The following is a 25,640-nucleotide window of genomic DNA, read 5'->3' as shown; positions in this document are numbered from 1 at the left end:
AGGGAATGCAGAGATCTAAGCAATGGAATTACTCCTCTTCAAAAACAGGGAGCGCTAAGCCACCCCCTTATAGTAAGAACTCACAATGACATTACACCTCCACCCCTTACCTCTGCCCACCTGCTTGTGCCACTAGGAAGAAAACTCTCCTTCCATGCAAACAACTGGGCCTCTATTACCAATGACCGATGGGTCCTCAACATGGTGTCCCAGGGATACAAATTTTATTTCCACACACTGCCAACCCCAAAAGGGTTTACACATCTTCCTCCAAACCAGTGGGCAGAGGCCAAAAAGTAAGTCCATTCCCTGCTCTCCATGAGGGCAATAAAGCATGTTCCTGCAGACCAGATAGGCCAAGGTTTCTATTCCAGACTGTTCCTGGTACCCAGAAAATAGGGCACTTGGTGCCCAATCCTCAATCTATCCATTCTAAACACGTCTTCCTATGCTTTTCAGGGATGCTTGGTTAGCCACCCTAGACCTAAAAGAGGCCTACCTACACATCCCAATCAGGGAATCTTGCAGGAAATATCTACGTTTCAGGGCAGAATTTGTGCACTTTCAGTTTTCTGCGCTTCCCTTTGGCTTATCCACTGCTCCCAGAGTTTTCACAAAATGCCTGGCTCCAGCCATTGCTTTTTGCAGACAAAGAAATATTCAAATTTATCACTACTTAGACGATGGCCTGATTCAGGCAGACAGTCAGGAAAAGCTGTTAACAGCACCTGACCTTTGTAAAGGACCTACTGACCTCCCTGGGGTATACTATCAACGAAAAGAAATCAAAAGTAGTCCCTCCCCACACAAAAAATTGTATTCCTGGGAGCAAGCCTGGACACAGCATCCCAGATGGTATTCCTTACTCCGGGAAAAACAAGCCTACCTGACAGGCTACTTCTCTCAACTAGCCACCAGAACACGGTTGTCTGCAAGGAAAATCCTGCAAGCTCTAAGGTTCATGGGCTCCTACATTCTACTCATTCCATATTCCAGACTGCATATGAGGAAACTACAATGGTACCTAAAAAGCCTTTGGTGTCAACACTTTCAAGACTTGGAAACTATCATACCTATGATACCCTGTCTAAGGAAAAATTTTCTTTGGTGGGCAGCAGCTTGCAACCACAACAAGGGACTTCCCTTCTCACAACCCCATGCCGCCCAGACCCTCACCACAGACACATTAGACTCTGCTTGGGGTGCACACCTGAACGGCAGGGGCATTCAGGGCCATTGGAGCCCAAATCAAATACATCTGCTCATCAACCAAAAAGAGATGCTTGCTGTTCAGCATGCCCTGACAGCTTTCAGACTCCTACTCTCCCCAGGGCCTCTAGTGATCAAAACAGACAACACCACAGTGATGTGGTATATCAGCAAGCAGGGAGGGACTCACTCTTATCCTCTCTGCAGGCTCGCCATGACCCTTTGGCACACACCCTTAGCCATCTAAATACACCTGCTAGCACAATTCCTGCCAGGCTCCCTAAACTCTCTGGCAGATAACTTAAGCAGAAGCCTGCTAGACCCACACGAGTGGCAGCTAGACCACAGAACCTCCAACCTTGTAACCCAGAAATGGGACACCCCAAAGGTGGACCTCTTTTTCCTGTACTCCAATCTTCAGCTCAGCAAATTCTGCACCAGGGAACCTCACAGCAAGGCCTGTGGATGCTCTATCCTTCCAATGGGTAAACCTCTCAATCTATGCATTTCCCCCTCTACCACTCATTTCAAGGGTACTGAAAACCAAGGGTAGGGAAAACCAAGGGCAATCTTGATTGCCCCAGACTGGCCATGCCAGCACTGGTACCCACTGCTGCGCAGCCTGTCACCCCTGCCACTATGACACCTACCTCAGATCCCAACACTCCTGACCTAGAAGAATGGAGAATTCATGCATCCACATTTGCAGACCCTGAACTTGGCAGCCTGGGTTATTCCCTGACCTCTCCTCCAGCTGCCAGCCTAAGCAAACAAGTCCTGGATGTTTTACATGAGGCCAGACGTCCCAGTACTAGAAAATCCTATGCTGACAAGTGGAAAAGATTTTGCACCTGGATCCAGGCTAAGGGAGCCAAAACAGCACAGCTCTCCCTACCTCTCATCCTGGATTACCTAGCAGACCTACTACACAGGGGTCTATCCTTCTCTTCTATTAAAATTTATGCCTCTGCCATCTCTGTTCATTACAGCACAGAGCCACCTGTCTTCTCACACCCTCTCATCAAACAGTTCCCAAGAGGGGCTAACAACTTAAGGCCACCCAAAAGAGCTCCTACCCCAGCTTGGAACCTTAACTTTGTGTTGGAAAACCTCACCCTACCCCCTTTGAGCCTGCAGTTTCAGCAGAATTACAATTCCTGCCTTGGAAAACAGCCTTGCTTCTGGCCATCACTTCAGCTAGAAGCGTTTCAGAGCTACAAGCAGTCATGGCTGTAAAGCCCTTCGTCATTTTCCATGCTGACAGGGTCTCCCTCAGGACTAACCTATCCTTCCTCCCTAAAGTGGTGTCCAGTGTGGCTCTCAACCAGTCCATTCATTTACCCACATTTTTCCCTATCCCACAAAACAAAGGGGAAAGGATTCTGCACTCTCTAGATGTGCGTGCACAGACAGCTCAGATTCTGCATAGGACTAAATCTTATTTGAAAAACTGACCAATTGCTAGTCAGCTTCGCAGCAGGGCAGAGGGCAAGGCCATATCCAAGCAGTCAGTCTCCAGATGGATTGCACACTGCATCTATTTCTGCTACAAACAGCATGGGATACTGCCCCCAAAGGGGGTCAGGATTCATTCCACCAGGCAACCTCCACCTCTGCAGCTGTTCTCAGAGGGGTCCCCACCAGGGACATCCTGGAGGCTGCAACATGGACTTCTGTTCATACCTTCACCAAGCATTACCACCTGCCTATCTTCTCCAAATCCAGGCAGGCTTTGCCACTGCAGTCTTGCAGGGCATCATAGCCAGCCCCCAGTCTTCTTGACTGCCTCCACCCTTTTCTTCAGCTTTGGGAATCAACCCAAGTGTGATGACTGCAACAGTGAAACACGAAGAACATAGTACAGTTCTGTACACTTACCATAAATGTAGATGTTCGAATGTATTCAGTGTTGCAGTCCTGGATGTTCGTGTTACCCTGCTGCAGTCATCACACTTGGATTATCCTGCCGTCAGACGGTCCCGCAGTTGGCCTGAGTTCCAAAGTCTTGGTCCGGCGTCGGTTGCTGTCGCTTCTTCCCTGACGTCAGTGCGCCAGGGGTACATGAGGCATCCGACGCCATTTTCTTTAGTCTTTCTTGCCGCGCGGTGCCTGAAGCAGAAGCAGTTCGCAAGTGCCGGTCGGCCGACACCTGAGATTTTCGATTCGAATTTCAGTCCGAAGTCTTCAATAAAGCTAAGTACCCCGTTGGGGAACCTTTTCTTGCCTCAGTCCGATGTCAGAAAAAGTTAACAATTGCATTTCTTGTGGAAGCAAATACCTCATAAGGACTTCCATTCCTGTTGTATTCTTTGCCTAGGCCCAGACCATGACGTCACAGGTTGTCGGTTTTGTGCTAGGTTTAATAAATGAACTGTCAAACGCCATTTTGCTTTCACACGACATTACTTTGGTAGGAAATTTAATTATATCATGCCGTCGGAGCAGCCGACAACCGGCATGCATAAAAAACGCAAGGATAAGGACAGGCAGCCTAGGAACAAGCCAGACTCCGAGGCCTCTGCTGGGCCTTTCGCCGGTTCTCCGGTTTTCAGTGAGGCACCTACACAGCCCTTGACCGCAGAACTGGAACCCCAGACAGCCGCGGATTCTCAAGCGGAGTCTACTAGGCCGACGCAGCCATCTTCATTAGGCCCTTCCGACACCGGAGCAGAAGTAGACCCCGGTGCAGTGGAAACGCCTTCGGTTGCAGAAGGTGTCTTCAGACCGACTACACTCACCATTAAATCTTATGCTAAGCTTAAAACTCCTTTAAAACCAAAGAAGACTGTACATCAGTCTACAGTTCAAGGCCCCATGCCTAAGAAACAGATGCTTAAGATGGTTGAAGATTTGATTACCCTAATCAGTGGTTCCCATCCCCCTCCTGATAAAAGACCAATACAAGAGGAGGATTATGCTTCCTCTGACCAGGTTTCAATTTCCTCAGATTCTTCTGAGGAACAGGATTACACTTTTTCACCTTATGAAGACACTGATGCTGAAGAATCTATTCCCTCAGCATCTCTGACTCTCACAAATTCCTTTATAAAAGCCCTGTGGCTGACCCAGAAACAATTTCCCAGGGTCCTAAGGGAGTTAAAGCTTTTATGGCTAAAATTCCTGTGCCCTCTGAAAGGGATTCCAGAGCCCTAGATAGATGGGGAAAGAAAATATACACCTCAGCAACTCTGGCTATGAGGGCATTAAATTGTCAGTTTCACATGCTGAAATATCAGCAATTCCTAATGTCTCAATTAAAACAAAAAATGAGCGCACATACTTAACAGTCTGAATTCAAGGAAATGCAGGATCTGTTGCATGCAGCTGAACAGGTGGGCAAACATACTTTACAATGTGTATTTGATTCATTGGAAGCTTCCTATAGAGTAGCTGTTACTGGCTCTGTCATACGTAGACATGCTTGGTTAAAAGAAGAAACCCTTCCTGATCATGTTAAAGCAAAATTATTGGATGCACCTTTACAGCAGAATGTATTTGGTGTCAAAGCAGAAGTTGTTTTAGATAAAATGGAGGATAAGGCAAAGTCTATGCAGACGGGCAAGGATTTTTTGCAGGTACAACCCCCTTGTTTCAGCAGAAATTGGCCAACGAAAAACTGGTCCTTTCCAGCTTCTGACAGATCACAGAGAGGCAAATACAGATGCCCAAGGGGCAGAGGCCAGTCACCAATGGGGTACTGCTACCCAGAAAGGAGGAGCAGACAGGCCCTAAGCTAGCAGAAGACAAACACAATGACTCAATCCTCAAACTACCAAGCAAATCTCTCCTGGCAGCTCCCTTGGGAGGAAAATTAGCATTTTTTGCAGACAACTGGTACATCATCACAAAAGACAAATAGGTCCTAAACATTGTCTCTCAAGGATACAGATTCCACTTTCATACCTTACCAAGGATAAAAGGAATGCCAAACCTGCCACCAAATCAATGGGCAGAGGCACAAAAACAAATTACAGCTCTCATGGACATGAAAGCCATTCTACAGGTACCTACACAGGAGTGAGGATAAGGATTTTACTCAAGACTCTTTCTAGTCCCAAGAAAGGACAAAGCATGGAGACCCATTCTGGATCTTTCAAGTTCTAAGCACCTATCTGCAAGTACCAAAATTCAAGATGCTAACACTACAGCAGCTTCTTCCCATGCTGGGCAAGTATGCTTGGCTAGTAACGTTGGACCTCAAGGAGGCATATCTGCATGTCCCTATCAGACAAAATTGCAGAAGATACCTCCGCTTCATTGCAGGTTCAATGCATTATCAATTCTCTGCACTGCCCTTTGGCTTATCTACTGCACCCAGGGTCTTCACAAAATGCCTGGCACCAGTAATTGCATACTGCAGACAAAGAGGAATTCAAATATACCCATACCCGGACGACTGTCTTATTCAAGCAGAAAGCAAGGACATTCTTTTAAAGCATCTGGCATTTGTCAAACACCTTCTAAGTTGCCTAGGGTACACAGTAAACGAAAAGAAATCAAAACTAGTGCCCTCACAAAACATAATATTCCTGGGTGCCAGCTTGAATACAACGGCCCAGATGGCTTATCTCATGCCAGATAAGCAACAACACCTGACTCAATATTTCAAAATAATGGCAACAAAGACCCAACTCCCTGCAAGAAAAATTCTGCAGGCCTTGGGATTCATGGCATCTTGCATACTACTAATACCATTTGCAAAACTGCATATGAGGAAATTACAATGGTACCTGAAAAGCGTATGGACTCAGCACAGCCACAGCTTGGAAACAATGATACCACTCATTCCCTGCCTTCAGCAGGAGTTTCTATGGTGGGCACAGGCATGTCACCTCAACAAGGGTCAGTCTTTCACCTTACCCACAGCCAGGCAAACAATGACAACAGATGCATCGGACTATGCCTGGGGAGCACACATGGCAGGGACAGTGCATTCAGGGCAAATGGACTACAGATCAGAGGCATCTGCATATCAATCAAAAAGAAATGCTAGCAGTACAGAATGCTCTAACAGCTTTCAAGGACCTCATACACCCAGGACAACTAATAATAAAGACGGACAATACCACAGTAATGTGGTACATAAACAAGCAAGGGGGCACACATTCCTACCCTCTATGCAGGCAAGCAATGACCTTGTGGAACACTGCACTGTCTTACTAGGTTCAATTACAAGCACAATTCCTGCCAGGAAAGAAAAACACATTGGCAGACGACCTAAGCAGAAACATCATGGATCCACATGAGTGGAAACTAGATCTACAAGTATTTACAATGATAGCTCAAAAATGGGGACGCCTAGACATCTGTTTGCAAGCCCCCAAAACTACCAACTTCAAAAATTTTGCACAAGGACATTCCATCCACAAGCTTGGAAAGTGGATGCCCTCTCATTCAGTTGGAAAACATTAACAGTGTATGCCTTTCCTCCACTGCCTCTTCTAGCAAAGGTACTGCTGAAAGTCAGATTAGAGAGGCCACAAATGATACTCATTGCACCAGACTGGCCATGCCAGCATTGGTATCCAATTCTAAGGAATATGGCCAACGGCCCACCATGGATTTTACCACAAAATTCCTCACCTGCTCACCCAGCGAGACAATCAGATTCTACACAGCCAGCTCAAGACTTTAAACCTGGCTGCATGGCAAATTACCTAAACAACCAGCCAACACCTCTATCCAAAGCTGTTATGGATGTCATTCTGGATGCCAGGAGGCCTAGCACCAGGAAAACCTATTCAGACAAATGGAAAAGATTTTGCACCTGGAACAGGCTAAAGGCCAAAATCCCCTTGATCCAAACATTCCTCAGATTCTACAATATTTAACTGAGATGTTGCACAAAGGACTTTCCTTTTCATCTATTATGATCCACGCCTCAGCAATTTCAGCTCATTACAACACAGATCCGCCTTTATTCTCACATCCACACCTAAGACAGTACCTCAGAGAGGCTAAGAACATAAGACTGCCAAGGAGAGCACAAACACCTACTTGGGATCTCAACTTTGTTCTGGAAAAGCTTACACTGCCGCCCTTTGAACCAGCTTTTTCAGCTGATTTAAAATTTCTTTCATGGAAAACTGCCCTGCTACTAGCAATAACCTCAGCTAGAAAAGTCTCAGAGCTACAGGCACTAATGGCAGTGGAGCCTTTCCTTATTTTTCATCAAGACAGAGTCTCTCTATGGACTAACCCTTCCTTTATGCCAAAGGTGGTATCCAGTGTGGCTCTAAACCAAACCATTCATTTGCCCACCTTTTTCCCAAATCCCCAGAACAAAGGCGAAAGACTCCTGCACTCTTTGGAAATTCACAGGCAATTACATTACTACTTGGATAAAACTAAGGCTTTCAGAAAATCTGACCAGCTCTTTGTAGCCTGTGCTACAGGATCACAAGGAAAAGCTATCTCAAAACAGACCATTTCTAAATAGATAGGGCATTGCATACGTTTCTGCTACATGCATCATGGGAAACCGGTACCTGCTAACATTAGGTCCCACTCCACCAGGGCTACAGCTACATCTACATCATCAGCCTTTCTCAGGGGAGTGCCAACCAAGGATATTCTGGAAGCTGCAACTTGGAGTTCAGTGCACACCTTCACCAAACACTATCACTTACCTCTATATTCTAAGGCTAGAGCTGGTTTTGCCACTGCAGTTTTGCAGGGCCTACTAGCTTCTTCTAACCCTGTTTAACTCCACCTCCCATCTTTAGCTTTGGGATTCAACTCAAGTGTGATGATTGCAGCAAGGTAACACAATGAACATAGTACAGTTTTGTACCTACCATAAATGTAGATGTTAGAGTGTTCATCTTGCTGCAGTCCAGGTTACCCTCACTCCATCCCCTCTGAACTAGCTGAACTTATCTATACCACTCTATCCTATACAACCTCTGTGGTGTATTTGCTTGTGCCTAAAGGTATTGTTTTATGTTTAGCTATATATATTGCCTACCTATTGGGGGCACCTGACATCTGGGGCAAGAAAAACTGAAGAAAATGGCGTTGGATGCCTCTTATATACCCCTGGCACACTGACGTCAGGGAAGAAGCGACAGCAACCGACGCCGGACCAAGACTTTAGAACTCAGGCCGACTGCGGGGACCACCTGACGGCAGGATAACCCAAGTGTGATGACTGCAGCAGGGTGAACACTCGAACATCTACATTTATGGTAGGTACTAAACTGTACTTTTCCCACTCTCCATCCCCCTTGTCTGTGTGTGTGTCTCTCTCTCTCTCTCATTTCCTCTCTCCTTACAGGAAATTTTTGGAATTTACTTTCTACTGGTGGTGTTCTTCCACCATAACCTATCTCCCTATTTGGGGGGCTCCTGACAGTTGGGGCAAGAAAAACTGATGTAATGGCGTCGGCTGCCTGATTTTATACCACTGACTACCTGACGTCAGTCCTGGCGTGACAGCAATCGACACAGAAATACTAAGCCTCTGGTATTCAGGCAGACTGAGGGCTACCCATGGCAGGATAACCCAAGTGTGATGACTGCAACAGTGAATACACTCTAACATTTTCATGTATAGTAAGTGTACACAACTTTACTGTACTGTTCTTGCACTGTTTTGTTTTTGGACCCACTGCACTTGTTTAGTGGGTTGTTTTAAGACTTCGGGAATACCACGGAGATTACTTGTTTTTTTGTTGCACATAGCATTGGCACACTTGTTGATATTGATCTGTCTAGGATCTCATGTAAAAGAGCCAAAAATGGTGTTGGCTGCTTCCATCTTTCTTCCAAGCTTATTCTGGCATGTTCGGTATGTGGAATAGGCAAGAGGGCAAGAAGGGTGCCCAGTGTTCTTTGAGTCTGGCCGGTCAGACTGACATTTACCTGTAGTTATTTCCATATATTGTGAATATTACTTCAGCAGTTATCACAGAATTCAAAACACCTACTGCTGTTGTAAGTCACAGCTTTACTTTTTTACATTGTTTTTCAACATATTTTATATACAGTTTCTTATCCTGAGAATGCATGCATTGTTATGTGAGTACACCACAAGTAGTCATCCCTTTGGGAAATTTTTGATTGATAACTGGAAAGAACATGGAACAGTGTGGGAATTTGTAAAGCAGCATTGTGCCATCCTGTATCAGTCTTTAGCAAGTGCAAGATATTTTACTCCTTACAGGGAGTACACTACTGCTGAACCCATATGTTAATATTTAAGTTCCTACTGATATGTTAGATATTTTACCCACAGCTATATTTGTGTTCTTTCCTGTTATACGCAAAGGTCCATACTCTGTAGACCTCCAGAATCCCTCAGTCTAGGTAACGGTTAACTAATAGGGATATTAATAAGTAGCAATCTAAAGATGAAATGTAGTCTGCAGTCTTAAGCCATGTATCTAAACATCTTTAGTCCCTCTTAACTGACTGCTGTAATTGAATGTGCCTTTTTTCATTTTCATGAAATAACATTTATGTTCTAAACAGTCTGACAATTTCCAGATGTGACACACAACAGACTTCCACTTCATGACAAATAGAGCACTTCATTGGCCCTCTTAAACTCAGTCTGGACGATTGGATGGGCGACTATAAATTCACCCTGGGGGTTCCACCTGTGTCCCTCTTCGACAGGGGTAATAGGTGCTGATCGTGGAAATAAGGGTAATAACTTGGCTAAGCTTGTAAGGGCCCTAGGGCCATTAGCCTAGTAACTTTTTATGATCCTATGAGTTAGAAGTGAGTTGTAGTGTAAAGTTATGTTAAGCATTTGCTTAGTGAATTTGGGAAAAAGTTCCATCAGTGGTGTAACAAGAAGTGCAAGACCAAAATTTTTAATTTTTTAAACAATGTAGTAGTGTGGTCATAAATGCATAATTCTTGGCTTCTGGCTATGTTCTCCATTATCCTTTTAAGTTCTCAAAAATGTGTAGCCAAGGTTACCTTAAAATCTAGACACATGCACTGTATTTATAATCTGTTACCAAGTACGCGACCCAGTGTCTTATGGAATCTATTAAATAAGTTTTATTATGGAATATTTTGCTCTGATGGGCTGCTAAACTTGTGTGTGTCTGTGGAGGGATTACAAAGTTGTATGCCTGTTTATGAATATGTATCTTTTTGTGATTAATTTTATAAATTTTAGGCAGATGGTGGTTGATCTTCATGTTTCACTGTTGCAGTCATCACATTTGGGTTATTTGCTTGCAGTAGCCCTCAGTCGGCCTGATTATCAAAGTCTTGGGTCCTGTGTCAGTTGCTGTCTCATCTTCCATGACGTCAGGTAGTCAGGGATATAAAGCATGCAGCCGACACCATTACATCAGTCTTTCTTGCCATGCAGTGCCCGAAGCAGAAGTAGTTCGCAAGTGCCGGTTGGCTGCCTCCTGAAATTTTTGTTTTCTAGTGTCAGAACTGAAGTCTTCAACTAAGCGAAGTACCCCGTTGGGGAAACCTTTTCTTGCTCTAAATCGATGTCAGTAAAAGTTAATTGTATTTCTTGTGGAAAGCAAATACCTCAAAAAGATTTTCATTCGTACTGCATTCCTTGCTTAGGCCCTGACCACGACGTACCTTGCTGTCAGTTTTGTGCCTTATTTAAACAACAAACTGTCCGTCATCTGTTTACGCTTCTAAATATTTTGGTACTCTGTTCAATTATCCAGATATGGCTTCAGTAAGCCACACGACTAATGACATTCCGAAAAAATACAAAGATAAAGACAGAGACAGACTGCATAGGTCCAAAGCTGCCGACGTTTCTCCTAAGTTAGTCGCCAGTTCGCTGGTACTCGGGCGCTTTTGCAGTCCCTGATACCCGCTACTTCAGATTCGCAGGCCTCTACTGAGACCCATTCGGAGTCCGGTATGCCGCAAGATGCTTCAACTATGGAATCTGCAGATGTCTCTACCTTGGATGGGTCCAGAGATGCTGTGCAGGCACCGGCTTCTGAGGGTGTATTCAGGCCTACTGGCTTGCATATTAAACCAACACCATCTTCTTCTTCAAGGCCTAAAACTCTATCCATGCCTAGAAAACCAATGCCCAGACTGCATGGTCAGGCCTCTTTGCCTAAAAAACAAATAAAAAGAATGGCTGAAGACCTTTTTACTCTAATCAGGGGAAGCCACCCTCCCCCCTCTGAGACCTAGGACTGAGTTTCCTTATGATTCTTCTGATCAGGACTCTGATATTTCTGTTTCCTCAGATGACCAGGATTTACCCTTGTCTACCTATGAGGATTCTGATGCAGAAGACTACATTCCCTCTGCTTCCCCTCCAGAGGATTTCTCTTTTGGTGAAACCTTGCATACTCTTAGGGACCATTTTCGCTGGGAAAGCCAGGATTACTCTGACTCTAAAAAGACGCTTAGGGATTTCTTACTCCTGCCCCAACACAGGCCTTTAGCTATTCCCCATATACTGGACATTGTTGATGATGCCTTTTTGGAATCTAGCTTGGCCCCTGACTCTTTACCTCCTGCTCCCAGAAAACGTGATAGATATTACAGTGTTCCTGACTCTCACAAGTTCCTTTTTAAAAATCCTACTGCAGATCCTGAGACCATTTCACAGGGACTCAAGGGCATTAAGGCTACTACTGCCAAAAATCCTACCCATTCTGATAGAGATTCCAGGGCGCTGGATAGATGGGGTAAGAAAGTATACACTTCTGCAACCTTGTCCATTAGGGCCTTAAACTGCCAGTTTCATATGTTAAACTATCAGTAGCATATTATTGGATTGCTTAAACAGAAATTGATCTTGATTCCTGACTGCGCTGAAAATAAAGATTTACAGAATTTAATGCATTCTGCTCAACAAGTTGGAAAATATACTTTGCAATGTGGTTTTGATTCACTGGAGGCATCTTGCAGGGCTGCTGTCACTGGGTCCGTACTTAGAAGGCACGCTTGGCTTAAGGAGCAATCTTTGCCAGATCATGTTAAAGCTAAATTGCTGGATGCTCCCATAAACAAGACCTCCTGTTTGGCAACAAAGCAGAAGTACTTAAAAAGATGGAGGAAAAAGCTAAATCTATGCAAACTGTTAACGATTTCCTGCAAGTACAGCCTCCCAGATTTAGTAGGCATTGGCCCTTTAAAAATTGGTCCTTTTCTGCCTCTTTCAGGCCTTCTCAGTCCAAACCCAGAACCAGCAGAACACCCAGGCTTCAGTCCCATGGTACTCACAGGACTAAGCAGTGGGGGACTCCCACTTCCGGAGCAGGGAGTGGTAAGACTCTCCCTATGGTAAACTGTCTCAATGACTTAACTTTAAGCCTTCCAAGCCCTGCACAACTGACTGTTCCTTTAAGGGGAAAGATTGCCCTGCAGGCAAAAAATTGGGAACTCATTACCCAGGACAAATGAGTTTTAAATATAGTTTCCCAAGGATACAGATTCCCCTTTCACTCCTTACCAACCCCAAACGGCTGGCCAGATCTACCCCCAAATCAGTTGGCAGAGTCCCAAAAGCAAATTCTGTCTCTCTTAAGCATCAGGGCTATTCAGCATGTTCCAGAAGAGGAAAGGGGGCATGGTTTCTACTCAAGACTTTTCCTGGTGTCCAGAAAAGACAACTCCTGGCATTCTGTCCTGGACCTCTGTATCCTAAACACGTTTGGTGATCCCAAAATTCAAGATGCTAACTCTTCACCAGCTGCTTCCTATGCTAGGCAGGGATTCCTGGTTGGCAACACTGGATTTAAAGGAAGCCTACCTGCACATCCCAATAAGGGAATCTTGCAGAAGATACCTACGCTTCAAAGCAGGCTACATGCACTATCAGTTCTCTGCACTGCCTTTTGGTTTATTTACTGTGCCCAGGGTATTCCCAAAGTGCCTAGCTCCAGTCATTGCATTTTGCAGGCAAAGAAATATCCAAATATATCCATACCTGGACGATTGTCTAATTCAGGCAGAAAGCCAGGACATACTATTGAATCATCTGGCGTTTGTACAGAAATTGCTAACTTTTCTGGGGTACATCGTAAATGAAAAGAAGTCGCATCTTGTACTCTGCTAACAAATTGTATTCCTGGGCTCAAGTTTGAACACAGCCTCTCAGATGGCTTTCCTCACGCCAGAGAAACAAGATCATTTGACAGTCTATTAAAACTACTGGCCACAAAGACCCAGCTATCTGCAAGGAAAATACTGCAAGCCCTTGGGTTCATGGTCTCCTGCATTCTCCTAATTCTATGTGCAAGACTGCATATGAGGAAACTACAATGGTATCTAAAAAGCCTATGGTGTCAACATTCTCAGGATCTAGAAGCAATAATTCCTGTCATACCTTGTCTACAGATAGAGTTCTTTTGGTGGGCAGAGTCCTGCCACCAAAACAAGGGACTGCCATTCACTCTACCCCCTGCTGCCCAAACCCTAACAACAGACGCATCAGACTATGCATGGGGGGGCTCACTTGGCAGGGAAGTGCATTCAGGGCAAATGGAACCCAAGTCAAATGCACCTGCATATCAATCAAAAAGAAATGTTAGCTGTACAGAATGCTCTGACAGCCTTCAAGGAATACATTCTTCCAGGGCAATTAATGGTAAAGAAAGACAACACCACTGTTATGTGGTACATAAACCAAGCAGGGGGGAATCCACTCATACCCTCTCTGCAGACTAGCCATGGCTCTGTGGAACACAGCCTAGAGCTACCAAGTGCACCTACAGGCTCAATTCCTGCCAGGAAAGCTAAATATACTAGCAGACAAACTAAGCAGAAATCTCATGGACCCACACGAGTGGAAACTGGAACCAAAGATATTCAACATGCTGAGAAACAAAAGGGGGAGCCCAGATATAGACCTGTTTGCCTCCCCCCAGAACTACCAATTGGAAAAGTTCTGCACAAGGACTCCCCACAAACAAACTTGGAAAGTGGATGCCTTGTCCGTCCCCTAGAAAAACCTATCAGTTTGCCTTTCCCCCTCTGCCTCTCCAATCCTCTCCAATGTACTACTAAAGATCAAACAGGACAGACCAAGGACAATACTGATTGCACCAGACTGGCCATGCCAACACTGGTGTACCCCCTTTCGCACAGTGTCACTGCTAGCACCATGGCACCTGTCTCAGACCCCTGCCCTGCTGTCCCAGCAGGAGGGCCAGATTCTGCACCCACAGCTTCAAACCCTGAACCTGGCAGCCTGGCTAATTACCTGATCTCTCTGTTACCATCCCTCAGTAAGCAAGTGTTGTATGTCATTCTGGAGGCAAGGAGGCCTAGTACTAGAAAATCATATGCTGAAAAATGGAAAAGATTCTGTTCCTGGAACCAAACTCAGGGGATGGGCACAGCAGCGCCCAATTCAGCTCATATTCTTCTGTACTTAACTGAGATGTTTCACAAGGGCCTTTCCTTTTCCTCCATGAGAATTCATGCCTCAGCCATTTCAGCTCATTACAACTTAGAACCAACCCTCCTATTTCATCCACTGCTGAAGCAGTTCCTCAGAGGGTCCAAAAATTTATGACCACCCAAGGGAGCCCCTACTCCAGCCTGGGACCTTAACTTTGTGTTGGAAAAAACTCACTCTACCTCCTTTTGAGCCAGCTGCAAATGCAGAGTTAAAATTCCTTTCTTGAAAAACAGCTTTCTTTTTAGCCATCACTTCAGCAAGAAGAGTGTCTGAATTACAGGCCGTCATGGCAGTGGAGCCTTTCATTATTTTTCATGCGGACAGGGTGTCCCCTCAGGACCAATCCCTCCTTCATGCCTAAGGTGGTATCCAGTGTGGCCCTTAATCAGTCCATTCATTTGCCAACCTTCTTTTATAATCCACAGGAGAAAGGGGAATGAATACTGCACTCCTCAGATTTTGCACAGGCAACTTGGATTTTATTTGGACTAAACCTCTCAGGAAACCTGAATAGCTGCTGGTTGCATTTGCTGCAGGGGCAGAGGGAAAGGCCATTTCAAAGCAAAGCCTTTCTAAATGGATAGGCCATTGCATTCATTTCTGCTATAAGCACCATGGAAAACCTACCCCACAGGGGATTAGACCACATACAACCAGGGCTGCATTTACCTCTACAGCCTTTCTCAGAGGTGACCCTACCAGGGACATCCCAGAACCTGCTACCTGGAGATGTCCTTCAAGGATGCATCTGCAGTACTAACATATGGGTTGTCCTGCCTCAGGCAGCCCTTCGGTCGGCCGGATTCCAAAGTCTGGGTCTGGCCTCGGCTGATGTTGCACTTCACCCGACGTCATAGCTGCTGTTTATTGGGTATAAAGGCATCAGCCGACGCCATTTTCCCCTGTCTTTCTTGCCGCGTGGTGCCCGAAGCAGAAGCTGTTTGCAAGTGCCGGTCGGTCAGATCCAGAGATTCCTACTACCGAAGACTTCTAAAAAGCTAAGTACCCCGTTGGGGACTCTTTCTTGCCTCAGCCGATGTCAGACAAAGTAAATAATTGTTTAACTTGTGGGAAACAAATACCTCATAAGGATTTCCACTCTTACTGCCTTCCTTGCTTAGGCCCAGACCACGACGTATCAGCTTGTCTAGCCTGTGCTTCCTTCAACTGACGGACTCTTAGACGTCGGTCGGAGTTTGCAGAGGAGTGTTTTGGTCCCGCTTTTGCATACAAAATGCCGTCGGAGACTCTGACTACTCAATTAGCTAAAAAGCGCAAGGAAAAGGACCGACATTCGCGGCCCGCGGTTTCGGCTGAAACCACGGTTAGGCCAACCGCGAATGTCTCGGTTTCGGCTGAAACCGAGCCCCCGGTTCTTCCTTCGGCCGAAAGCATGCCTCCGATAGCCGAGGCCTCACAGAGCATGGCTGAATCTGCTACTGAATTTACTGCTACAGAAGCAGGCACCCAGGATTTGTCAGACACTATTCCTTTAGACAAATCTACCCCTGCACGTGGGGCTGCTAGACCCCCTGCTTCTATGTCTATCAAGGCTTTTGCCAGGGCTAAAGCAGCTAAATCTTCTAAGGCCTTGCCTGCCAAAACTCCTTCACATAGGCCTACCTCTAGTTCCCAAATACTCAGCCTGGCTGAGGATCTCATTTCTATGATCAGAGGATCCCAACCTCACCCAGACAGGGCCTCTCAGCCCCCTCCAGACAAGAGGCCTAGGACTGAACCCCCGGAACCTGTCTCTACAGATTATTCCTCGGATGACTCAGACATTTCAGACCCTCATGAAGGCCCATATTCTCCTTATGAGGACTCTGATGCAGAAGACTCCATTCCTTCTGCTTCTCCTCCTGAAGAATTTTCCTTTCGGGAAACCTTGCATGCTATGAGGGAACACTTCCAATGGCAGGGCCAGGATTTTTCAGATTCTAGGAAATGGCTAAGGACCTTTTTGCACTTAATAGGCCTTTAACCATTCCGCCAGTATTAACAGTTGTTGATGATGCATATAATGATGCCTGTACTGCTCCTGATTCTCTTCCTCCGGCCCCTGCCAAGCCAGACAGATATTACAGGGTCCCGGACACACACTACCATTTGTATAAGGCTCATGTTGCAGACCCTGATACCATTTCACAGGGCCCTAAAGGTGTGGCAGCTGCCTCTGCCAAAAACCCTCTTTCCTCTGAAAGGGAATCTAGAGCATTAGAGAGATGGGGTAAAAAGGTTTATACTTCTGCTACTCTTTCGGCCAGGGCCTTGAACTGTCAATTTCACATGATTCAGTACCAGGAATTTTTGTTAGACCAGCTAAATAAAAAACTGTCTTCTCCTGAACCTTTAGACCGCAAGTCCCTTCAGGATTTGGTACATAACTCTCAGCAGGTCAGTAACCATTTCTTAAAATGTGGCTATGATGCACTGGAAGCTTCCTTTAGATCAGCTATGACTGGAACAGTGATTCGAAGGCATGCCTGGTTAAAAGAACAATCCTTACCAGACCATGTTAAGTCAAAACTCCTAGATGCTCCCATGGAGAACAAAGTTTGTTTGGCTCCCCTGCACAGGAGGTTCTAAAGAAGGTGGAAGAAAAAGCAAAATCTGTCCAAACAGTCAAGGATTTCTTACAGGTCCAACCTCTGAGGTTTAGCAGAAATTGGCCTTCGAAGAATTGGTCCTTTCCAGACAACTCCAGAGCGCAGAGAGGCAGAAATAGACGCCCAAGAGGCAGAGGTCAATCTAGGGGTGCCTACATGGGACGTCAGTGGCAACCTACCAACCAGAGAAGTACTGCCACAGAATCAACTACAACCACTTCCACAGGGCAGACACAATGACTTGGCTCTAGTTACGCCTACCAGGGAACAACTGGAAGCACCCTTGGGTGGAAAACTAGCCTTATTCTCCGACAACTGGCATTACATTACAGGAGACAAATGGACTTTACAAACAATAGACAAGGGCTACAGGTTTCACTTCCACACTCTACCAAAAAAGAGAGGAATGCCAAACCTACCACCAAGCCAAAAAACAGACGCTCTAAGACAAATCAACAACTTACTAAGGATGAGAGCTATAGAAGAGGTGCCACCTATGGAACAAGGCCAAGGATTTTACTCCAGGCTTTTCCTGGTACGAAGAAAAGAAAACCAATGGAGACCTATTCTAGACTTGTCCGCACTGAACACATACCTCATTGTTCCAAAATTCAAAATGCTGACCCTCCAGCAGCTTCTTCCCATGCTGGGCAAGGAGTCTTGGCTGGTGACTCTAGATCTCAAGGAGGCATACCTGCACGTCCCTATACGACCAGATTGCAGAAGACACCTCAGATTTCTTGCAGGATCAGAGCATTATCAATTCTCAGCATTGCCTTTTGGCTTATCTACTGCGCCCAGAGTATTCATGAAATGCCTGGCATCAGTAATTGCTCATTGCAGACTTCAGGGAATTCAAATTTACCCATACCTGGACGACTGCCTAATACAAGCGGACAACAAGGCAAAATTAACAAAAGATTTGGAAAATGTCATACAACTGTTGCAAGCCTTGGGATACACAGTCAACATGCAAAAGTCAAGACTAGTACCATCCCAAAGGATAACATTCTTGGGTGCAGAACTAGATATATCAACTCAGATGGCTTTTCTCACAGAAGAAAAACAAAAGCAACTACCAGTCTACTTCATGACATTAACAACACAAACTCAGCTTACTGCAAGGAAAGTCCTGCAAGCCCTGGGCTACATGGCATCCTGCATAATATTGGTTCCGCATGCCAGGCTGCATATGAGAAAGCTACAATGGTACCTAAGGAATGTATGGTCTCAACACAAGCACAGTCTAGAAGCCCAGATTCCAATAATTCCATGCCTGAAACAAGAATTCCTGTGGTGGGCTCAGGCCTGTCAGTTGAACAGAGGCTTGCCTTTCCACAAACCTCACCCAAGCCAGACCATCACCACGGACGCCTCAGACCTAGGATGGGGGGCACACATGGTGGACAAGTGTATACAAGGCCTATGGTCCCAAGACCAGCTGAATCTACACATAAATCTAAAGGAGATGCTGGCAGTGAAACATGCGATCCAGGCATTCAGATCACTCCTTCAACAGGGTCATCTGCTGATAAGGACGGACAATACCACAGTCATGTGGTACATCAACAAACAGGGAGGTACACATTCATATCCTCTATGCCGGATGGCAATGGACCTATGGAATGTGGCCCTGAATCTCAACATTCAACTTCAGGCCAGATTTGTACCAGGAAAAGAAAATTCTCTAGCAGACACCTTAAGCAGAACTACCACGGATGCTCACGAATGGATGCTGCATCCAGATATCTTCAAAGCCATAACAAAAAAATGGGGACTACCACAGATAGACCTATTTGCCTCCCCACACAATCACCAATTGAAGAAATTCTGCACAAGAGCATACCACCCACTTGCTTGGAGGGTGGACTCCCTTTCCTTCAGCTGGAAAAACCTGACAGCATATGCATTTCCACCTCTTCCCTTGATGTACAAAGTTCTACTGAAGATCAGAGAGGATCAGCCAAGGGTAATTCTGATAGCTCCAAACTGGCCGAGACAACATTGGTACCCGCTACTGAGAAGCATGTCTTGGACACACGCATGGCCTCTACCTCTATGTCCCTTACTACTAACACAGGACAACTACAAGATCCTACATCCAAACTTGAAAACACTGCAGCTAGCTGCTTGGAATATTGCATAAAACAAAATAACCCAGGTTTATCTCAGAGGGTTAAGGACATTATCCTGGAGGCACGTAGACCCTCCACAAGGAAGACTTATTCAGCCAAGTGGAAAAGATACCTCATTTGGAGTGCAGCAAAGGGAGAAAATGTCTCATTGGCAAACATAGCACACATCCTGGAATATTTAGCAGAGCTGTTCCACAATGGCCTGTCTTACTCCTCCATTAAGATTCATGCATCAACAATTTCAGCAGAATACAACATGGATCCTCCTGTCTTCTCTCATCCTCTACTCAGGCAGTTCTTGAGAGGAATCAAAAATGTAAAACCTCCAAGGAAACCACCTTTACCTACATGGGATCTCAACTTCGTGCTGGAAAAGTTAACACTTCCCCCTTTTGAACCAGCAGCAACAGCAGAATTACAATTCTTGTCTTGGAAGACTGCTTTCCTGCTAGCAATTACTTCAGCAAAAAGGGTATCTGAGTTACAGGCATTAATGGCAGTACAGCCCTTCCTTATCTTCCATCAGGACAGAGTCTCTCTGAGAACTAACCCTACCTTTATGCCAAAAGTGGTCTCCAGAGTATCATTGAACCAAGCGAATCATTTACCAACATTCTTCCCCAACCCACAGAACAGGGGGGAAAGACTGCTACATACCTTGGATGTGCACAGACAATTACGCTACTATCTGGACAGAACTAAGACCAGCAGAAAAACTGACCAGCTTCTGGTAGCATATGCAACAGGAAGGCAAGGAAAAGCAATTTCAAAACAGACAATCTCAAAATGGATAGGAAATTGCATTCGATTTTGCTACTCTTTTCATGGAAAGACAACTCCTGATAATATCAGACCTCATTCCACAAGAGCTACAGCCACCACTACAGCCTTCCTACGAGGAGTGGCTACCAAAGACATTTTAGAAGCTGCTACTTGGAGCTCCGTGCATACATTTGCCAAGCATTATAATCTTCTCTTATACTCTAGATCCCGAGCAGGTTTTGCAACTGCTGTTTTGCAAGGGATCTTAACTACATCATCTTTATCTTAGTGCCTCCTCCCCCAGTTTGGCTATGGTATTCTACCCATATGTTAGGACTGCAGATGCATCCTTGAAGGACATAGTACAGTTTTGTACCTACCATAAATGTAGATGTCCGATAGGTATGCATCTGCAGTCAGGATTACCCACCCTCCTTCCCCTCTGTGGTATTCCTAGGGTATTTACCCCTCTTTTAGCTAGCTGGGGGAATCTATTATGGTGTATTTGTTTGTATATATGTATATATATCTATATCTATATCTATATATATATATATATATATATATATTTATATTGTTTGCTCTCTACTGTTTGGAATTATTTGCATTTATCCAAATTTAGCCTTCCTAGAGGGCACCTGGCATCTGGGGCAAGAAACACTGAGGAAAATGGCGTCAGCTGATGCCTTTATACCCAATAAACAGCAGCTATGACATCGGGTGAAGTGCGACATCAGCCGAGGCCAGACCCAGACTTTGGAATCCAGCCGACCGAAGGGCTGCCTGAGGCAGGACAACCCATATGTTAGGACTGCAGATGCATACCTCTCGGACATCTACATTTATGGTAGGTACAAAACTGTACTTTCTGTACATACCTTCACCAAGCATTACCATTTGCCATTTTTCTCTAAATCCAGAGCTGGCTCTGCCACTGCAGTCTTGCAGGGCCTTTTAGCTGGTCCTAATGCTATCTCATTTCCTCCTCCCATCCTTAGCTTTGGGAATATACCCAAATGTGATGACTGCAACAGTGAAACACGAAGAACATAAAACAGTTGTGTGCACTTACCATAAATGTAGATGTTAGAGTGTATTCACTGTTGCAGTCCTAGTTACCCTCCTCCAGCCCCCTGACTTCTATTGGCTATACCTCCAGTCTTGCTTACTATGCTTAAAGCTTTTTGGTGTATTTGCTTTTTTTGTTGGAGGTGTAACTGTGTATATATAATTGCTTCCCATTATGGGGGCACCTGACATCTGGGGCAAGAAAAACTGATGTAATGACATCGGCTACATGCTTTAATACCCCTGACTACTTGACATCATGGAAGATGAGTCAGCAACCGACGCAGGACACAAGACTTTGATAATCAGGCTGACTGAGGGCTACTGCAAGCACATAACCAAAATGTGATGACTGCAACAGTGAATTCACTCAACATTTACATTTATGGTAAGTGTACACAACTGTACTTTCTGCTTTATCCCGTTTTACCTATTTGAGGTCATATTAAGCTGGCTGTGGAACATTGAGTATTCCAGGTATGGGTCACCTCAAGTGTACAGAGTGCTTTTAATTCAAGTTCTTGTCAAATGCTCTTCATTCACATTTGTTTGTTCAATGTTCCTCTTAGGCTTTCTCTCGTCTGATCCTGATCCTTCGTGCTTTACATGTGAACAATGATCGAGCCAAAGTGATTTTGAAACCAGACAAAACCACCATAACAGAGCCACATCATATATGGCCAACACTGACTGATGAAGAGTGGATCAAAGTTGAGGTTCAGCTCAAGGACCTTATTCTGGCAGATTATGGCAAGAAAAACAAGTAAGGAATGTCATGCATGGTGTATGCTTATATTTGAGGCGTATTAGTTTGTATTTGGCAGTATTTTAAATATCTGTGGGAATAACTGGAGTGCCTGTCAGAGCTGTAGAATTGCCCCCCCTAGGCTCCTGAGAGTGAGGGAACTGGTGAAGTCGAGCACATATTCTGTTACAGAGTACAGGAAGACATCTGTTTAGCAAATTTAAGTTTTGAAATTTATTACAGAAAGGAAAGTGTTAATGTGTGTACATTTAAAAACATACAGATAAATTTCGCTCACCTTCAAAAGGTAAACCCTGTACCAGGTACTTTTGAGAGGTCACTTCATGAGACTCGTTCTTATGGGGGTGGTACTGCCAAGGGTAACATCAACCAGCTATACCAAGCTGTATCAATTTGTGCAAAACATTCCACCTTTACATAGTAACCTTGTAATGTGTCTGATTATTACAATCTAGCTCGTTCAACTGCTTCTACAACTCTTGCACTACTGTACTCATGATAAACTACTTCCTGTGCATATTTTATACTGATGCTTTGGACGTGTATTGATATTTGTATTGGTGCATTGGCAAAGTATTAATGTACTGCATTGATATGTGTATCTGTGTATTGATTTGATGCATTTTACATTTCATTGTGGAGCTTTTCTCTCCCGGCCTTCACTGAAAAGGGGTTAATTTCAGCCCAGTGGACCATCCCGGTGAATAAACGCAAATAAATAAATGAAATAAAGTAAACTTATCCAAGGTGCAGTGACCCAGGGCTTAGGGTCTTAATCAACCCTTCCCCCATACACACTCAAAAGTTACTAGAAATTTGTGAATGAATGGTCTTCCCCAAACACACACACAAAATAGTTTGTAAATGAATGGGCTGTAATCCACCTGGTTTCAGAGTCACAAGCTCATTTGATTTGTTCCATTGTAAGTGATGAATTAGGTTGCCGGGTGGAGTCACTTCCCTCTGATCAGGGTTGGTTCCATATTTTTTTTTATTGTGCGCACTGTGCAGATTCCATAGCCATGTCTATAGACAGTACAGTTGTGTAAGGTGAACTTAGCGTAATAGTAGATGTTCGAATGATCACTGCTGTAGTAGCCTTTACTGTACGGGTTATATCCTGCCAAGGATATAACAGCCAGCCAGCTTGCAAAGCTTCAGGGCACGCTACAGGCACCCAAACTGTCAGGCAGCTCAAGTTGAGCTGATTAAAAGACAAGTTTGGGTGCAAAGCCCTTCAGAGCTTTCCTGCCAGCAGAGAGAGAGGAAGGCTGAGCCCTGAAAGGACAAGGCTAGGAATAAAAAAAAGAATGTTTACAGCCTAGTATAAAAAACACGCTAAAAAACTAGGGGGATGGAGGGAGGGTAAAGATACCTGTTATAATTTCAACTACACAGCTGTACTATGTTCATCATATTGATCACTGCTGCAGTAGCCTTAGCTATATGGGCAGATTACTGTAGCTAACTACATTTGGGAGGTGGGAGAAGTCATGGAGCCCCTGGAGAATGGTCATAGCAATACTTGATCTGGACCTGGTTCTTTGTAAAAGTATGTACAGTGGACGAAGTAGCAACTTCTGGAATCCAGCAGTTTCCAGAAAGCCATTAATGAACCTAAGGCCCTGGTAGGGTGAGCCTTGACCCTGCGTGGAATAGTTTTGTTTTGGTGAACTTAAAAGGTAATAGCCTTAGACAACCATTTGGAAATGGTCTGTTTTGACATAGGTTGTCCCTTCTTACCTTCACAAGAAATGTGCAACTGTTATGAAGAGCTGAAAGACTTAGTTCATTCAAGATAGTACTCTAGTTGTGTATGGACAGCCAAAGTATAGAGTATCCATTTTCCCACATTTTTGTGTGGCTTAATGTAAACTTTGATACCACTTTAGGCATAAAAGAAGGATTAGTTCTCAAAGGAATCCCCATCCCTATGGAAAATGAGATAGGGTTGACTCATAAGAGCTTACAACTTGGATTCCCTTCTTACAGAGGTCAGAGCAATCAGCAGAACTGTTTTTCACTGTTAAGAACCTCAGGTTAGCTGGTTCAGATGGAGCAAGTGTTAGCTTCTGTAACACAAAATTAAGATCCTAAGGAGGGATCACCATTTTTCTTGGAAGTCTCTTATGCAAAACCCCTTTCAAGAGTAATTTGACTTGAGACTGCACTGAAAAGGGAGGATCTATGGACAGGCATGGTGAAATGGCCTATAAAGGAACCTTGAGAGAGGAATAAGAAAGGCTATAGGATAATAGCTCTACCAAATTATTGTAAAACCAGAGGACAGCTAGTCCTGAATCTGTGCTGATTATATTGTTGGCATAGACTAGAAAAGCTTTTTCATTTGCTATTATATGATTTTCTAGTAGCAGACTTTCTGGCCTCCGTTAGTACCTCCTGTGCCTCCTCAGTAAACACTTGTCTAAAAGAAATACAGATCCTATCGTCCAGGAAATCAGCTGACTATAATTGATGTCTGTGTGTATTAAATACCATGTTCTTGTGTGAGCAGATCCAGTCTAAAGAAGCTTATGGTAATTGCCCTTGGCCTTTCCAAAATAATGGAGAACCATAGATGTCCTTCTAGTCCTATGTTGCAGTATTCTAGTTGTGGGATTTCCTGCCCTCAGGTGACTCGTACGTCGGCTCCTATACAAAAGCTTCAGCTTTGCTGTTGCAGCATGCGTGGGACGTCAGATACAAGGCCATAAACCAGGGCCCTTAAATCTGACGTCTGCATGCAAAATCCTCATAACTTTTCAGCCGCACACGACCTACGCATCGAACGATCTCTCCTTCACAGATGCAGTATCAGTAAACCGAAGTAACCCATTGGGTTTCTATTTTTCTTGTTTTACTGATTGTTATTGCTTAGGCTTGGTTGTTGCAGCCTTTAGCTGATGTCAGGTAAAAAGGAAAAATGCCAATGCAGGCGCCAGATACCCTATAAAGACACCCATGATAGGTATGTTTTTTTTTTGCTTAGGCCAGGAGCACGACCATTTCTCTTGCTCAGTTTGTCAATCATTTATGCCAAAGACCCTATGCAGCCATCTGGCCGCTTTGAACCTTTACCTAGAAAACCAGCGCCTAAAACGGTTAGCCCTTTGAATGGATCCCGCATCGGAGGCCGAACACGAACCTCCGCGAAAGAAGGCCAAGATTCCTAGGCCTTCCTTGCCTGCCACTCTGCTTCCCAACGCCCTGCCAACTGCTGATCTAGGAGTTGAGTGCTCGGTGGTTCTGTCGACTTCGACCGGCACGTCCTCTGAGCTTGCCCAGACACAGACTACCGTCGATGTTGAGGGGGAAACCGTTTCTGTGATACCTCCAACCAGGATCCAGTCTTTGGAAATGTCTTCAAAATCTGATACCAGGCCGGTTCCTACATTCACCCTGGCCAAATAGAAACAAAACACCAATCATATCTCCTCTTTTCTAGAACCCATGCCAGATTGGCAGGCTTTCACTTCCTCACTAATGCAGGCCTTTATGGCCCTTAGGCCTTCAGCCTCAGCCCCCTGTACTCTCCCTTTATTGACCCCTAGGCCTGCTCCTGCCTCTTCCCTCCCACCCATGACCTCTCAAGTTAGGGAGGAAGAGCATGATTCTTCCTTTTCTTCCTCAGAGGACTCCATTTCATATCCATCTCAGATTGCTTCTCCCCAGGAGGAGTATTCACCTGATGAAGAATCTGTCGAAGGGGATTCTCCCCCTGAGGATAT

At 44.9% G+C, this 25,640-nt stretch overlaps 1 protein-coding gene across 1 annotated transcript in view; it reads left to right on the top strand.

Annotated features, from left to right (window-relative positions):
* The window catches only part of PRPF8 (pre-mRNA processing factor 8), a 2,252,227-nt gene that overhangs the window by 1,921,625 nt on the left and 304,962 nt on the right, over positions 1 to 25,640 (top strand). Inside the window, exon 35 of the mRNA XM_044054875.1 lies at positions 21,716 to 21,909. Within this exon, the coding sequence (XP_043910810.1) occupies positions 21,716 to 21,909 (194 nt within the window). The remainder of the gene's footprint in view (positions 1 to 21,715; positions 21,910 to 25,640) is intronic.

The sequence above is a fragment of the Protopterus annectens genome, chromosome 13.part0, assembly GCF_019279795.1.
Source record: "Protopterus annectens isolate FY-2018-M chromosome 13.part0, PAN1.0, whole genome shotgun sequence".
Taxonomy (NCBI): domain Eukaryota; kingdom Metazoa; phylum Chordata; order Ceratodontiformes; family Protopteridae; genus Protopterus; species Protopterus annectens.
Note: the sequence above shows the minus strand (reverse complement) of the source record. Positions and strands in the feature narration are given on the sequence as shown.